At 40.8% G+C, this 16512-nt stretch overlaps 1 protein-coding gene and 1 long non-coding RNA gene across 4 annotated transcripts; one reads left to right on the top strand and one right to left on the bottom strand.

The window, feature by feature from the left end:
* Positions 1-1334: 1334 nt before the first annotated feature.
* Positions 1335-5314, bottom strand: LOC146683202 (uncharacterized). 2 transcript variants are annotated; one of them, XR_014917652.1, is made up of 3 exons: positions 5282-5314; positions 3850-3912; positions 1335-2232 (listed from the first exon to the last, which is right to left on the bottom strand). It is a non-coding gene; the product is annotated as an uncharacterized LOC146683202 (long non-coding RNA). The 2 variants fall into 2 exon arrangements; XR_014917653.1 differs by having other exon boundaries at positions 4276-5301.
* Positions 5315-5903: 589 nt separating this feature from the next.
* Positions 5904-13286, top strand: LOC146683201 (uncharacterized). Of its 2 annotated transcripts, XM_085446030.1 has the most exons (13): positions 5910-6329; positions 8142-8175; positions 8255-8332; positions 8422-8564; positions 8654-8776; positions 8866-8923; positions 9066-9227; positions 9366-9416; positions 9647-9783; positions 9899-10006; positions 10150-10207; positions 11521-11586; positions 11664-13286. In XM_085446030.1, exons 2-13 carry the CDS (start codon positions 8166-8168, stop codon positions 12611-12613), a joined length of 1944 nt encoding a protein of 647 aa, XP_085302156.1. In that variant the 5' UTR covers positions 5910-6329; positions 8142-8165; the 3' UTR covers positions 12614-13286. The 2 variants fall into 2 exon arrangements, with proteins under 2 accessions (XP_085302155.1, XP_085302156.1); XM_085446029.1 differs by having other exon boundaries at positions 5904-6329; positions 9066-9416.
* The last annotated feature ends 3226 nt before the right edge of the window (positions 13287-16512 follow it).

The following is a 16512-nucleotide window of genomic DNA, read 5'->3' as shown; positions in this document are numbered from 1 at the left end:
TCCATTTGAGAACTCAAATCACTCCCTACTGTAAGTCTTATTCAACGCGGACACCCATCGGAGCGACTTAGTATCTCAATATATTAATAGGTACGACTCATCAATATAGTAAACGTGAGTATCTGCCAGAGAAATATTCTCGGTGTGCTGTGTTTTAATCAACAGAGTTTTCATGGCCACATTTTGAATTCAGTGGAAGGTGGACGGTGCCTGTGCTCCTCTGATGGACGATGCTTTGACTCGGGAGTGAGATAGTGGAGTCTTACAGGTCACCTTTTTACCACTGATAGTGGTAAAAAGGTGCCTGGAAAGCAGTTTTTTTTCATAGCTGAACTCCAACAAGGGACGAGATCAGGATTTTCATTTTATAGAAATTAGGCTGAGTAGTTCACTCGCCATAAAAACGAGAGCAAAACTGTATGTGTGTGCTGTTGGGGAAATGAACAGTTTTCCACAGGCAAGGTTAGAAATGCAGTTCTTTAGTTACATAGTATCATAGTACATATAGAGTCATAGTATCTTTATTGTTTACAAGCATGGACAGAAACTTGTACAGTATCCCTTATATCACAAATCAGAATAGGATTACATTTGTATCGCATTTCTTACCATTCCTCAGGCTGTCCTTAGACTGGTACCAGCTGGCCTAAACAGCCTCCCTCATGTTTGTTGAAACCTTTTTGCTTTGTCTCCGCAGCATTTGTGGAAGACACAAGGTCATTCTTCTCATGAGATAACACTAAAGTCTGTGCAAGGCCCCTTCTGGCTTTGTTTTCAAAGAAATGTTAGCACAGAGGCGATTCTAGGATCAGAGCTTTGAGGGTGCTGAGAACCCAGAGAGCTGCCCAGCCATGCAAGATCATCTTTACTCATCACGATGAGACTTCTTCCCTGTCAGTCCCTGCATCCTTAAATGTCTCCAGTCGTCCCGAGTTCTCTCTGACTGTCTCCTAGGTGCATTTAAACCCCTCCTACTCAATGTCCTCGTCGTCTGTTGTCTTTGTGTCTGTTATCAGTCATCATAATTTTACCATCTCTGTGCAAGTCTGCAATTTTTTTTTTAAATTAAATCATAAGATTCTTAAATTCATCAAGTCTCTCTGTGCCTGGGTCCTCGTCACAAAACATCACATCGCTGTTTTGTGCATTTTAACACAATTTCAATCAATCAAAGCTTTATTCGTCACATGCAGGTTGCCCTGCAGTGAAATGGGACCCCCCCCCCCCGACCTTACACATATAGCACAAACATTACATGGGGATACAGGTCGGAGATTGGTAGAATCAGAGAAAAAAAAAACATTGAAATGTACTTTCCCCATTGTAGTGTACAAGAGGAAAAAAAGAGACCCCTACTCATGCTATGCTTCCATGGTAGGACAGCATGAGAACAGGAAACAAAAAAACTCCTCTGCACAAAAAAGCACATAAATGTCCACAGCACAACATTGTGAAGACATGACAAGCCACAGGGGTGGGTGGGGGGTGAGGAGTAATCCGAAGCGAACACAGCAGCCGCCCTGCACAGCGCTACCATTCCAGCGCGGCACACAGACCCGCCGTGTTCCCTCGCAGGAAACAAGAATCGAAGGCGTTGGAAAGGGAGGGGGGATGAGTGAGTGCCTATCAGTGTAAGTGTATGTGTGTGCGTGTCCATAGTTCAGCTGAGACAGTGTCCTTCGCCCTATCAGGCTAAGTAAACAGTCCTCCAGCCAATCCAGGTGTCCTTGCATGGGATGGGAAGAATAGCCGTGTAACAGTTGTTATCAGGGAGTGATTGTTTGGCTCCAGCCTTGGGCCTGCAGCTGGCGCCGTGATGGGGATCCGCAATGTTCATGTTGATTTTGTTGCGAGCAGCCCAGGAGAATTTTCAGGCTGCCCTAACACTGACACTGGTCTCTCGATCTCCCGTTGGAGAGTCGCGAGCCTCCCCATGATGGTATCAAACTTCTGTTCCATGGTGTTATCATTCTTTTGATTCTGAGACCTCACAACTGCAGTGATCCGTTCCGCGATGTCTTCCAACTGTCGCTCAAGGGTCTCATTTTGAGCAGGCCTCTCTCTGATGTATCCCCCCATACGCTCAATGGTGTTGTTTTGAGCCTTCACAGCAGCTGCAAGCGTCTCCAAGGTGTTGACCATATTAGGTTCGTTGTGAGAGGTTGCGCCTCGTTCCATTGCTTCGATTCCAGCGGGCAGCCTTGGGGGGGTTTGAACAGCCGGTTCCGCTCTCTTCCCTAAATCCCCACATTTGTGAAAGAAAAGCAAAACACTTTTTTGAAAAGTCTGTAACAAAACCATCAAATCTGATAAAGGTTATTTAAATAATCTTAAAAGACTACTATTGCAAAAGAAGAATGGATTGGAATAAAAAAATACATATCCTAATCTTAATTACTGGGGGAGAATAATGAATGATGCTCATAGTGAGTAAGAAGAAAAGTGAGTGCATTTTTTGGACAGAGATTCACTTTTAATGTGTATGTATAATATAATACAGATACATAAAAAATACACTCCAAAAATAGAAGTGTTATGTATGTGTGTGTGTGTCAAAAGGTGACCCTGCGAAGGCTCCCCAGACCTGCTGGCACTAGGGAGTCCAGCAGTTCACCTAAACAAAAGGCTCTTATACTCAAACAGATATAGATGTGTTTACCATACCACATATCAGAAAGAGAAGGTGCGACCTCTCTCATGACCTTAGAATATGTGTGGTATGCCAGGACACTCTGTGTACCATAAAAGAGGAGTACGTTCACTCTTTTCCAGAGTGTCCTGGCATACCACACATAGTCTTTGCAGACTACTAAGGGTCAGACATTCTATCTGTGAGAGTTGATATTTTTTATATTGTCATTTATGCTTAGATATATATAATCATTTGTATGCTGATAAAAATCATTTTCATTATTAAGTCTGATCAGGTCTGCACTTGTGTACCATGAGATGAGAGGAAGCGGCCTCGACATTATAATTTCCGTTATAGCTTTAGAAACCAGACGGTTCTGTTCTATAAAAGTGTGAGACTTCACACCTTTAAATGTTCATTTGAGACATGAACTATTGCAAGCTCCTGTTTTTATCGTTTAGCAAGATGCTTACTTCTGCTTTTCTGCATACCTTTTCTCCATACCTCATACACACACACATTAAGTTCATTGAAAGGTTGTATGTCTATGTATGGTATGGCTGAAAACACACACATCCCCACACACAGAATACAGATACATTGATGCAGATATGCCTGCTTGAGAATGTCACGTGTATTTGCAATCGCATATTCATGTATGTGACAATAAAAAGGGCTGTAGCGAAGGAGTCAGTCGAAGTTGGCCGAGTTCAGGTGAAGGGATCTTTTAGATTTTTTCTTTTATTTTAACCTATTTCCTGTTTCACTTTAGTAACAGGTTGGAATTTTGTGTTGTAAGATTTATGAGTTTCATGCTTTCATAGTGGTACTTGGGAGAGCTTGACATTTTCTCACTGTTTGGCACTTTCTGATGCGCAAATGTGGTGCATGTACTACAGCAGTCATAAAGACAACTAGATGGTCCAAAAGTTGGCCTACCTATTATTGGCTGCGGTTTTAGTAGAGTTTTGGCTGAACCACATTAAAATATATCAATAATTTTAATCTCCCCAATCAATTATAATGTTATGTTGGAATGTTGTTAAAGAGGGTAAAAAAAAATGTATCAACCCGGTTTGTTTTTCAGATTCCTTATAGCAGCTTTAATATATGGAGAACACAACTTCCTGATTGTATGAGTAAAATTCAGTCTTTTTTTCTTTGTCAGTTTAACAGTTTCTGTTGTGCCTGTCACTGTTCCCTGTCTGTTTTCTTACCTGGTTCTTCCTGACCTTGCCCTTTCTCCTCACGTTCCCCTCTTTCGTCTCTCCCTCTTTGGACTGACAATCATACACAAATAGATTGGATTCAATTAGATGAAAAATTACATTAATATGAAAACAATACTATTAAGATCACTAATAAAAAAGTCATCTCTCGGTGTACTTTCAACCAAAAGGCAAATAACCAAACCACATGTACACCTAATAAAAGCAATAAATATTGAAACACTGATCCAACATTATTCTTGACTGACGGATCATTTGATCTTACACTTTTACCTGGATGTGGCTCCTTTTTTTTTTTTTTTTTTGAAAAAACTCCCTTATATCCATTATGAACCTGGCTGTCTCTGTACACAAACACACACACAACAGGAGTTATAAGGCTAATGGGCATCCAGTCAGTTAGCTAGTTAGTACCTTGGGTTTAATATCGTCACATGACAAAATAACCAACGGACTGTAGGGTAGCAAACATCGTCGTAAAAGTCGAAGGAGCTTGGAAAGAAAAGCATCTGGACTTCTTTAAGTTGCTTGAAGACGTTTCACCTCTCATCGGAGAAGCTTCTTCAGTTCTAAGGTCAAATGGTGGAGAGTCCCAGATTTAAACCCTGTGGGAGTAGTCCCTCAAGAGGGACAAAATGGACCCCCTAATGATCCTCTACCTAATCACATGAGCCAAGGTGTGAAAACGGGAGTGGGTCACAATCAGCCAGGGTTTCGGGTGAGCTCATTGTGAAACCTGGCCCCACCCTATCATGTGATTTCTTGATGTCAGATGGCCCAGGGTGTGAGTGGGCATTAAGGCGTCTGGGAAGGGATCTCAAAACTGGATTATAGATGGCAGACAGTTGGTGTCGTAAACCACCGCCTCTGTTCAAAGATGGTCGCTCACAATGGACATAAATGGCATCTTTTACTCCTCTTTCAAACCATCTGTCTTCTCTGTCCAAAATGTGAACATTGGCATCCTCGAAAGAGTGACCTTTGCCCTTTAGATGCAGATAGACTGCTGAGTCTTGTCCCGTGGAGGTGGCTCTTCTATGTTGTGCCATGCGCTTGTGAAGTGGCTGTTAGGTCTCTCCAATGTAGAGGTCTGGGCATTCCTCGCTACAAACTAAACTCAGGAGAGTTTTCTCCAAGCACGACATCCCAGTGTATTACAGACCCAGCAACACACTCAGACAAAAACCAGTTCATCCGAATGACAAAACTCCTGAACACAAACTTAACAATTAGTGTATGCTGTACAGGATGACTGAGAATCTTCACAGACATATCGTCGAAAAAAACGTTTTCAACACTGCAGGTTACCTGGGTGTAATGTTTTTCAGCTAAAAAGAAACATGGTCTGACTTCTACCTATATAAAGAGTAACTGAAGGTTAAATGCAGCTAACATGTCCTGTTTTAAGCTACGCACTCACACATCCGCTCTGCTGCTTCTCGGCCACCATCGCTCTGGCAGAAAGGGCGCTAGAGTCAGTTAGGGGAGAGGTGGGCTGGACCAAACCATTTCTTTTGGGGGGGGGGGGGGGGGGGGGATAGCTATACTTTTGTTGTTGAACTATTACGTCTCAACCAAGCACTGTATGGTTTTTATAATTTTAGTAGTGTGTCACACAAATAGCAAACATTCAAACAGTCAAAAAAAAGTAAAAAAAAGTTTCAGGTCGATGAAATAATAGAAAGCATAGAAATAAAACAATAGCCAACTGAAAATTGGGTATTAATGTATGTAGGCTCAAAGGGGGAAAAAAAAACAAGAAAGCTAATATAAGTTACAAATAAAGATTTCTCAAAGACTCATATTGAACAAATTGTACATTAATCTTCAGTTTGGGATAATAAAGTCGTTTATTTCCTCAAGCAGCTTGCAAAATATCTCATCCTTTCACTGCTGTTTCTGTCTGTGTGCTGGGAACAGACAGGACAAACAGGACATGTCGGCCTTGTGATAAAAGATTATGACTGGAAGATGAGTTGAATTCAGTCTGAAGGGGTGTGCAGTTATAAGAAAATTCGTTACAAACTGCTGATGCACATAGGTGGATCGACAATAATGACATGAGGAGAGTTGTGGCACAACTGGTCTTCCACAGCCCTTGAAGCACAGCTACTCCCTCTCTTGGCCAGCTCTCTGAAGACAAGGGTTTTTGAAACAATGCTGTGAAGTCACAAACTTCAAGATACTTCAACGAGGAAACAAGCAGAAGAGCCCTAATTTTCTGACATCAACAGCCTGCAGCAGGATCAGCGTGTCTTTCACTTTTTACCTTTAAAGAATGAACAGATTAGACAAAGCATGGGGGTGAAGCAGGTTAGATGCGATTGCTTGGCGTTCATTATAAAGGTGGGTGTGGCATAGACCACCAGCGGACGGAACATGTGACGCTACGCTGTTTTACTACTACCAGCGTCGTTTGAATCCACGGTTAAAGCTCACTGCAGCTGCGAGACCCTCCAGCTCCACAGGTAAGCACCCAACCTAACTGCTTCAGCATACTGCGGTATTAGACACCACGGAGAAACTTTGTTATCCAGAAAGTAGCGGCTCCGCGTTTGTTTAATGTTCCTGCTCACGTTCCTCCTAAAGTTTAATTAGTTCATTAGTTAAAACGGACTTTTTTTTTAGTCAACTCTGAGACAAGTCACAGCAACAAATCCTCTGATATTTTGTGCAATATGTGGACCTTTGTTTTGCGTCGTGTCCAGGACGGCAGGAAGCTGCTTTAACAGACTGACATGCAGCGCCACCCGATGGTGACAGTGTAATTGCAGCTGCATTTCCTCCCATCTTTCTTTCAGCTTTATTTCAAGGAGTTTTACAAAACTTCTGAATTTAGAATAATTTCGAGTTTTATACACAGTCACCCTCTCAATTTTTAGAGGCTCAAAAGTAACCGTACTAACTCAAATAAGGATTGTTTTTAATACTTGGATGAAACTCTTGTGTTTGATGTTTTTAACCCATGGGCATCATCAGGTGCTTTACTGCAGCCACCTTCAGTTACTTGGTTGAGATCAGTTGACTTGTGTGGAGTTATGTTATATTATATGTGATAGTATTAGCTTGCTGGGTTATATAGAGTAATAATATTATCTAGCTGCATTGTAGTATGTATTATCTTAGGGTCAGGCCTTTGTGCAAAGACAGCCTTCTGTGTGAAGCTGTAGGAGAAAAATAGTCAGAGAGAGAAAACAGCATTTACAGGAAATGGTGCAGAAAAAGCATCACTAACAGCTGTCTAACACATCTGGATAAGTATAGAGTGGAAAGCAGAACTAGGTAGCGAAGCTTAAGGTGCCTAAAGAGTTCATTTAAAAGCCACCTGCATAGGTAAGAAATGAGGGCACGTGCAGGGAAGCAGAAGTTGGGGAGGATAACCACGCAAGGAGGTGTTTTTATTGAAACTGTGCATGAATAATTTGGACAACAATACAGAGTACTAAGCATACAGGAAAAGCAGGTGTGAAAGGAGGAAATCTGGTAAGAAATACTATATCTGTAACAGACTGAGGGCGCACCCATCGGCTCTGCAGGAGGTTTCGCGCTGTGCGCATCTCCCAGGTACATGGTGAATAAAGAATTGTTGGATTGAAGCGTTCTGTCTCGAGTTGTTTCTTTTACCAGGTCAGAATCCAAAAATCAGGGAGGGACAATCGGTCCGACACTTGCCTTAGCTGTGTTAGCTGTTTCTTTGTTTTGAAAAGCTCAGGTTGCTTTTGCAGCGTGCTTGGGGTCATTATTTATTAGGACTGTGAAGCGTGGTCCACATTTAGCAGCATCTGAGCAGAAAGTGTAGCCCGTGAGCTGTTTCTCCTGTGAGCATCTGAAAAGTGTGGACTAGAGTTTGGCTACCGTCAAACTGAAAACGAGCTGAATTTCTTTTCAGTGAAAGAGTCAAAACTTGTTTAAACTTTCATGCTTTAATTTCAGTTGTGAATAACATGTAGGTTTATAACATTGCATTTTTATTTATATTTTACTAATAAAAAAACTCGTTTATTTACAGCATCCAGAGTTTGTTTTTTTTTAATTGGGTTTGTAATTTGTTCCCATTCCCTTAGTTGAATCTATAAAAATGCCAACGATAACACACCGCGATTGACAAAAATTGTATTTTTGTACCAACAAGGAGATTCCCAAAGAGCGATTAGCCAACACACACAGTATGAGAATCCCCCTCCCTACCAGGAGACATCTCCCGTGTCTCTACCATAACTCTGCATGAGGTGAACAAACCAGCATTGCTTTGAAACTTAAGCTCCATCTTGGGTTTTCAGGTGGTGTTTTTCTACAGTTGCAGCATGCAGCCAGGTAAGTCATGCCTTCTACTAACTGTATGTAAGCTTGCTGCATATAGCCCATTCTCTTTCTGTAATTCCTCCATTTGTAGGTGTTTTAAGAAGAAGCCAGCTGCTGGATTCTCTGAAGGCGTACCTGAGCAACAAGGAGAGACTACAACCCATAATAGGTGTGCCGCAGCAAATCCCACTTTTAGTGTGTAAACGGTTCTTTATTCAGTGTGTGCTGAAGTAATATGTGTTTTTAATGTGCACTTAGGCTTGGGCTGCATTACAGAATGTGTGAAGGCTGGTGCGTGGAGCACAGAAGCGCTGTACGTGTGTGGGGCGTGCGTGTGTCGCCTCAGTAAGGCTGACATGCGTAACCACATACTGGGAAGTCTCCACAGATTCAACTACATTGTAAGTAGTACTGGAGAAGGATTGGTGACAGCAGATCATGTGCTGCGTTGGATTTTACTAACAGATTATGGTTTGTTTGTTTTTAAAAGAAAACCTGGCACCCTCACTTGGTATCAAAATGGCAGGAGAGCTCCGACCTGTCCAAGCTGGCGTGGCCGCTGATGGAGATGGCCAAGAAGCTTGAGGAAAAAGAGGGACCGGGAGACATCCAGGTCTGTTGCTTTTATTGTGCGTGCTTTCTTGTAGTCATAAACTGCAAATTATTGTGGATGCTCATATGTTTTTGCACCTTCATACGAAGTTGTTAGAGGTTGAAGATGGTGTATACCAGAGGATGGAAACATCCAGTGAAAATGATGGTCAGTGAATGTTTGACTGTTCTTTCCCCATCTCACTGTCTTCTCTTGATTACTCTCACTTTTTATGTTTTTGGCAATTTTTCTGCATGCACGTGATTATTTTTCCCTTCATAAGTATCTTTTCATCTCTCTGATACTGCAGCAGTAACTCTCATAGGTTCCTTAAGAGATGCACAGGGTGAAACTGAGAGTTATCCAGAGACTACAGCTTTGCACTATCCCACTGAATCCCAGAGGACTGTAGTGTTTGCACAGAACCAGCCCACACGGTCCAAGAAATCCTTCAAGGCTGACACAAACTCAGGCAAGATCTCAGCGCACACTAACAAGCCAGCACCGCAGCTGATGCATGCAAACTTTGATCCTTCTGTTAAGTCAGAGGTCTACTTAGTCAACCCGTTCACATCCCAGTTGGATTCTCCCGAACCCTTTGTGTTTTCAGAGCACACCAGCAGCTTTCCTGATGACTACACTGGAACCAAGACTCTCATAGGTGAGAACACACAAAGAATGGCACCAAAAGAGTTAAAAAAAACCAAAAAATAATAATAAAAAAAGGCCTTGAAGTTGCACGGTTGTGGCGGACTGCAAACTCTTTCATGTGCCTCTCCAGTAAAGTTTCTCATCTCACAGTCCAACTCCAGTCTCGAACCACAGCTGGTGATCGTAATTCCCATGAAATGGAAATGTTCTTTATTTTTTTGTTTCTCATGTTTTCAACAGGTCTCGACTGTGTGGTCGAGTATAGAAGTGAAGATGGCTGCTCTTACTGTTTCTTATGCCACTGCTGCCGCATCAAATCCAACAAGAAGGACATCACTGAACACCTGACCAGCCCCTCACACCTCATCAACTACTTGGTCTGTTTGTTCTGGATCAGTTACCAGAATAGATTATAGCAAAGGTTCTTTAGTATTATGCATGCAAAAAGCGAGGTAAGTATAGTTTAAAGTTAGTGAATATAATTTTTTATAGATGGAAACTCATCCTGAGGAGGTGACTGCGGAGCTTAAAGACAAACCTCACCTTCTTCAGTCTTTGGCAAAGAAAGTGGAGCGAGAAACGGGGCGAGGAGAGTTGAAGGTATCCCTTTTTCTTTGCAGCACAGAATTTCCTGCTGGGATTCTGCCACATGTGACGTGACTCTCAGTGTCTTTTCCCCCAAACAGTCTTGGTTTCACCTGTACTCGTCTGTCCTTTAGTTTATAAACCTCTCATGTTCTCAGGTAGTGCATGTTCCAGAAAACCTTTGTGCGCTACTCACTGGCAAAAGTTACCACTGGTGTAAGTATGGGTTATTTTTCTTTTGCTTGGCCATAAACCATTCACTTCATTTTCTACATCTCTGCTCTTGTAAGTATAACATTTACCTGCCTCCTTTTTTTTTTTTTTTTTTTTTTTTTTTTTTTTGACAGCAGGTCTGTGATAGATCAAACCACTGCAAAAAACAGGCTTTTTTTTTCCTGACGTGTCATTATTGAAACATTCAGTTAAAAAGCAGGACAAAATAGACCTATCGTAGAGTTGTTCTACAGGCACAGACACAGGTACCCACTCAGTGATTTGTTGAAAGTGTTATACTCTAAATACAGTTGTGGTCAGAAATCTTTTTTAAGGAGAAAAAAAAAAGAGAGAAGAAGGTTACATCCAGTCATCCTGGGCATGAATATCATGGCATTTCTGGGCTTTTAATGATTTCTTTGAACTGTTCTTTTTCCAGGGTGAAGTGATTGATTCTTTGAGTTCATTTAAATCTGTTTGTTTCCTGGCACAGAACCAGCTTTAAGTGTAGTCCACAAATTTACAAATTAGTTGAGGTCGGGACTTCGGGAAGGCCATTCCAGCAGCTTAATATTAGCCTGCTTTATCCATCCCCAAAACCAATTTTTATTAACTTTTTGAACCATTATATTATTGGCACATCTGTGTTCAATTTGAACCATCTAGCTGTTAATTTGAGGTGAAGTTGAAATATGTGCTACCACCACAATACTTGAAAGTTGGTGCCATGCTCTCAGGTTTGAAAACCTCACCTTCATAGCTGCAAACAGCTCAATCTTTCTGACCATAAAACGCTTTGGTTTTATGTTCAGCTTGACGGTGTCAATTTTTGGAGCACAGGTTTCTTTCTTGCAGTATAAACCTGTGGACCGTGAATGTGTTCCTGGGTCATTCCTGAACATCCCAACCAATTTAAAAATGTCAAAAGACATTGTGGAACCTTTACCACCACTTATTTAAAAATGTAAGCGAGTGTATGTATATTTATACAACTGTATACTTATGTGTACAGTTATGCTATAACTGGATTTTTACAGAGAAGTGTAACTTTTATGCCATCTGAATTTTGCCTGGATCACGTTTTGTCAGTGCATCTTTGGCACTCACCATGCAGAGTGTGTCCTTTGTTCAGTGCAGTTTCCCACTTGTCAGGGATGTCGGCTCTCTAGATTTTCTTGTATTCATTAATGCCCACTTGAATTTTTTTTTTTTTTTTTTTTTTTTTTTTTTTTTTTCCCCCCCCACCCAGTGTTCCTTGCATTTCTTTATTTTATTTTATTTTTGTATGCCACTGTATTGTTTTGGATATTTTCCAGGCATAAAGATGCTGCAATCTGGATGGAAAGGTGCTGACATTAAACAAAAGGAAATAGATGCCAAAGGTTTGTATCTTTGCAAGCTAGAGTTCACACTTTCTCAGCAAACTGCTTTTAACTTATTCCTTTTCTTTATGTCTAAGGGCTGAGCATGAACCAGACATCCGCTGAAGGCATGTCAGAGAAATGCACTTTAATGAAGTCAAAGAGGAAGAAAAGAGTAAAAGCAAAGAGAGAGACTGTTTTTAATGTCAGCCTGCCTATTACCAAAGGTTTATTACTGATGAAGAGGATGTCTTTCAGCAGCAAAAGCCTCCCTCCATCAGCTACATCCCCTCCCTTTAATTTAGATCTCACGTCCTCCCCGGGGTCAGAGATTGTGGAGTTAGACTGTGATGGTTTGTCATCTGAACTAAACCATGCAGAAACCTCTCCACTACAGCACAGCCCCTGTGATGGAGGTCCAGAGACTGGTGGGTACACGCCAGAAGGAAACTTTACAATATTAGCTGTGCCATCTTCCTCTAACTCTTCCTACGGACATAGGGAGTGTTGGACCGAGGAGGGGTATAAGCCAGCTGCAGAGGATAAGAATGGAACAAGAGAGCAGGGTTTGAGAGAAGAGGCACGCATAGACGCTGGTCCACATTATTACCAACAACACTTTCAGAATCCGCACATGCCGTGCGATAATGCAAGTCTTCAGACGGGCAGTGTAAGTGGGTATTACGATGTATGGGGTCATCTGGGTCCTTATATAAATAGTGCTGGTGTGAACATGCTAACTCAATCAGTAGATCCCTGTGTGTACAGCGGCAGCATTGCACACTACACAGCGCTCACCAATGACTGTGCCCAGGCAGCTCCACACAATTATGGGATACCGACTACATCTTATGAAGCCAGTCAAGGACCGCGTGGGTGGATGTCTTACCCCAGCTACAACACTGGCTCTCTGGCAAACCCTGGCCAGCACTTTCTCCCTCCGGTCTGCAGTAGTGTTACGGACTGGAGTCTAACACACTCTTATGCCTTCAGCCAACCTTCTAAACCTCAGTGTGCTGTGTCCCAAACTGATCTGTATTTCAGCTGAATCAAATCACATTTGGATGGTCCAGCGGGGGATTTACTTGCAATGTGACCTTTTTTTTTTTTTTATATTCTTTATTTTTTATTATAGTTCTGCTGATTTCTGTAATGAATGTGAGCCTGCTGATGGAGGTGCAGTAATATAAGCAGTGTCGGGGTTTTTTTTTTTTTTTTTTTTTTTTTTTGTCTGCTGGGACTTTTAGGTTTAAACTTTGTGGAGACTGAAAGTCAAAGAGCACCAATGAGGTGAAACAGCACTCCTTATCCACTAATCCAGTCGTTATAAGAGAAGTAGAAGAATTGAAGATACTGAGCATTTAAATAGAACTCACTCGTGTATTTCCAAGTTCACATTCAGTGACGGCTGAGAAACGTGCCCGTAAACACTAAACAGCTGCCTGTGTGTATATTTTTATTCTTTTATTGTGTTTGTTATGAAGTTGTTCAAACTGGCTATTTGTTTTCTGTTTTTGACCGTTACAGCAGTGTTTGTTTTTTTTTGTTTTTTTTTGTTTTGTTTTTTTTTAATCTACATTTATGCCTTTTTAACTCCAGAAAACAAGACAAATGTGTGAAACATCACATTAGGTTTAAGTGGATTCACTGTATTTTTTTAGGAGAAATATTGAGATATGTTTGACTGCTTTTATGAAATTAAAAAACAGTTTTTTAAAACAGTTCTGACCCGTGTGGCTGAATTTTTATTTTATTTTTTTTTGCACCAGTAGAGTTTGAACTTTAACCAATTATGTGACCAAATATCGTTTTCCTTGCAGGTTCAAACAAAAGAGTTTTATTTTTCCTTTCAAGCAGTCACGGTAGGTTATGTAATGTCCTGTGGCGTAATACTCACAAGCTTGCTCAAATTCAGCGAGGAAACACAAACTTTGTCCACTCAGCGATTAATGCAGATCACTGTAAAAAGCCAGTCTTACTGTAAATATTAAAACACGTTAATGGTTCTGTGTTTGCTTTGGAGTAAGTTTGACTCTGTAGTACGCCCATTATTCAATACCTTGCAGAACCATGTTTACCAGCAATAACGTAGTGGCTTTCTGTGCAAGCTCATCTTTTCAGTTCTGAGGTCTTGTGGTGCAACTTTGCAAACCTAAGCTGTGCTGCCGTGTTCTTTTCTCCTGGCGACCATTTCAAACAAGCCACATTTGTTCAGTCTTTTTGAAATTGTATCTTTTCTTTGCAGCAACACTGGACACAGAAAAGATACAATTTGGGGCTCTTTACTGCTGGATTGATTGTGGCATTGTGTTAACACAGATCAGTTGCCTACCAGTAAATTGCCAAAACCTCTGCTTATATAGAGGTGCTCACACTTGCTGATGATCAGTTAATCAAGTGCATTTGATTAGCAGCACCTGGCTCCTATGGAAACAGCATGTACTAAATTTGTGAGCTATCTATGAATGTGAATCACACTTCCAGTAAATCCAGGTAGTGCTAGATAGTAACTGAAGGAAACTGTTTCCAAGGCCTAATCCGTGGATCGACTTCCTTCGAGGCGTGGACGTCTATCAGCAGAGAATGTCCCTTAGTCTGTAACACAGTCAAATATATTCTCAAGCAATATTCAAGCATGCCATTCAGCGTGTTAGTACGAGCTCGGGAGCAGCTTGGGAGAACAAGAAAACAGAGACTGCTTCAGATTGTCTTCCCAAATTGACTCAACTTTATTCACAAGTACAACAGTTTATATAGAGGGTAAAATTCATGAGACAGCAGATTTATCAGTTTAAACCAGTACAGACCAAGATAAGGGAGCGTCTTCCTGCCCTTGGGTGAAGAAGCATCCTTTGTGTAGTTTATTAGTTCAGCTACAATTGTGATTATCTCAGCGACATATTTTCAAGGCACAAAATAAAGAGTTCTTTCATTAGTGAAATCTGAAACAAACCATTTGGCCTTCAACAGGCGTCTAAAAGATTAAGAAACTAATGTAGCTGAGGGAGTGATCTCTGTGGTATTTCAACCTTGTACCAGCCTGTGATTCTCACACATCAATTCTTGGGTCAAAGAGAAAAATAACTAAAACAAAGGGGCCTTATTGAATGACAGAGTTTTCCTGCATAATGTCACTATAAAACAATATCCAGTAAATGCTCCCATGGTACTAAAATACCTAACAGTAACTAATTTCTATATGCACAGAATATTTATTATGAACAGTGAATACATCAAAAAATACATTATATTAATGTTTATGCAGATGCATGTAAACTTTGGGCAATAGATTGGAACAGGAACAACACAATATCATGTACTCAACTTTAAAATATCTGCATATGATTGATTGTACAACAGAGGTGGTCACGAAGAAAATAAACACAGGTTGATATCACTGCAGTGGCCTCCTAAGAAATGTAGGAGGAATAAGAGGCAGAAGTAAAAGTTGAGAGGAGGAGGACATCATGAATCTTAGACTATAAATATATGCAATACTCGTCAGTCTGGATAGCAGAGGTGGGACCAAGTCATTGTTTTGCAAGTCTCAAGTAAGTCTCAAGTCTTTATCCTCAAGTCTCAAGTCAAGTCTCAAGTAATGTCAGGCAAGTCAGAGTCGAGTCTCAAGTCACTGGTGTAAAAGTCCGAGTCAAGTCACAAGTCTGAAACTTTGAATTTCAAGTCCTTTCGAGTCTTTAAAAAAAAAAAAAACAACGAAAAAATAATGTTGCAGTTATGCTAAATGTAAATATTAGACCATATAATTTTAAAATCTGTGTTTTTCTCAACACATGACAAAATAGTGAACTTAGAAAATATACACAAATTGTGAAATTGCACCTCTATAAAATGCAGCTCAATTAAACCTAGCTCCAAGAATAATTTTCACCGACAGTTCTGAGATAAGCTGCATGTTATTCTTGGATGCGGTTGTAGGACCAGCTTTAAAATCGCATGACAAAAATATCATACACATTAAAAAAAACTGTATCACCAACATAGCCTGGACAACATTTGCTAGTTAGATGAAGTCAGCTATCTCATCTTAGCATATTTATATGCATATTTATAATCATACGGTTCTTGGAGTGAGCGCATACGATCATGAAGTTTAGTAACTTCAGGTCACTGCAACAAGCCCAGGTACAGTTTACCGACGGATGGGTGCAGGACCTTGAACTGCACCGTGTAGAACGAAAGACCATCGTACGTATCATAAGTTTACCAGTCTCACAAATCGTCATCATAAATACACATTCCTTAACCGTTTATTAATAGGACCTTTGAGCTCAACGGTAATTAATTAGTAGTGGAAATAATTTCTGGTAGCATCACAGAAATGTAGCAGTGACAACAATATTGTATGCTGTAATCGTACTGGGCAATTAGTGATACAAAAAACCTGTTTTATCCTGTGAATAAAAGTATATGTTTTTGTTAATGTACCATAATAACAGAAGCGAAACGCAATATTGTGTCAGGACAATTTACTATTTATGCACAATAAATAAAGGAGCATAGCGCGACAATTTCTGTTCAGCGCCAGACTTGCTTGTAACCTATATCACCAATTATGTTATGAAAATGACGTATTAACTACTAAAAAACACTGACCTTCGTGTTAATGCTTGGAGCAGACTAACCTGTGAGCTGGAGTGTTCTGGGACGTTATATTTGATCTTTGAATGGCTGCAATCCAGGCCATCCGTCGCGTCTTTGTTACTTCGGAAACATGGCTTGAACAATTTCTCTTCAACGACGTAATCCGATAACAACCGATCTCTTTACCCGTCGGCTTCCCGTGGCTGTCATGCGACCGGCTATTGCAGTTAATCATACAACGGCTTCTTGACATTTTTGTGTTTCTTTTTATCGCTGTATAACTGATTTTAATTGAAAGCCTGCGTGCGCTAGTACCGCTTGCCACGAGTTCCCAGAATCCTTTGC

Source organism: Copadichromis virginalis, linkage group LG22, assembly GCF_057382275.1.
Source record: "Copadichromis virginalis isolate Kocher_CV1m ecotype Utaka linkage group LG22, C_Virginalis_male_GT1.1, whole genome shotgun sequence".
Taxonomy (NCBI): Eukaryota; Metazoa; Chordata; class Actinopteri; order Cichliformes; family Cichlidae; genus Copadichromis; species Copadichromis virginalis.
This window is presented reverse-complemented; position numbering and strand designations above follow the sequence as displayed.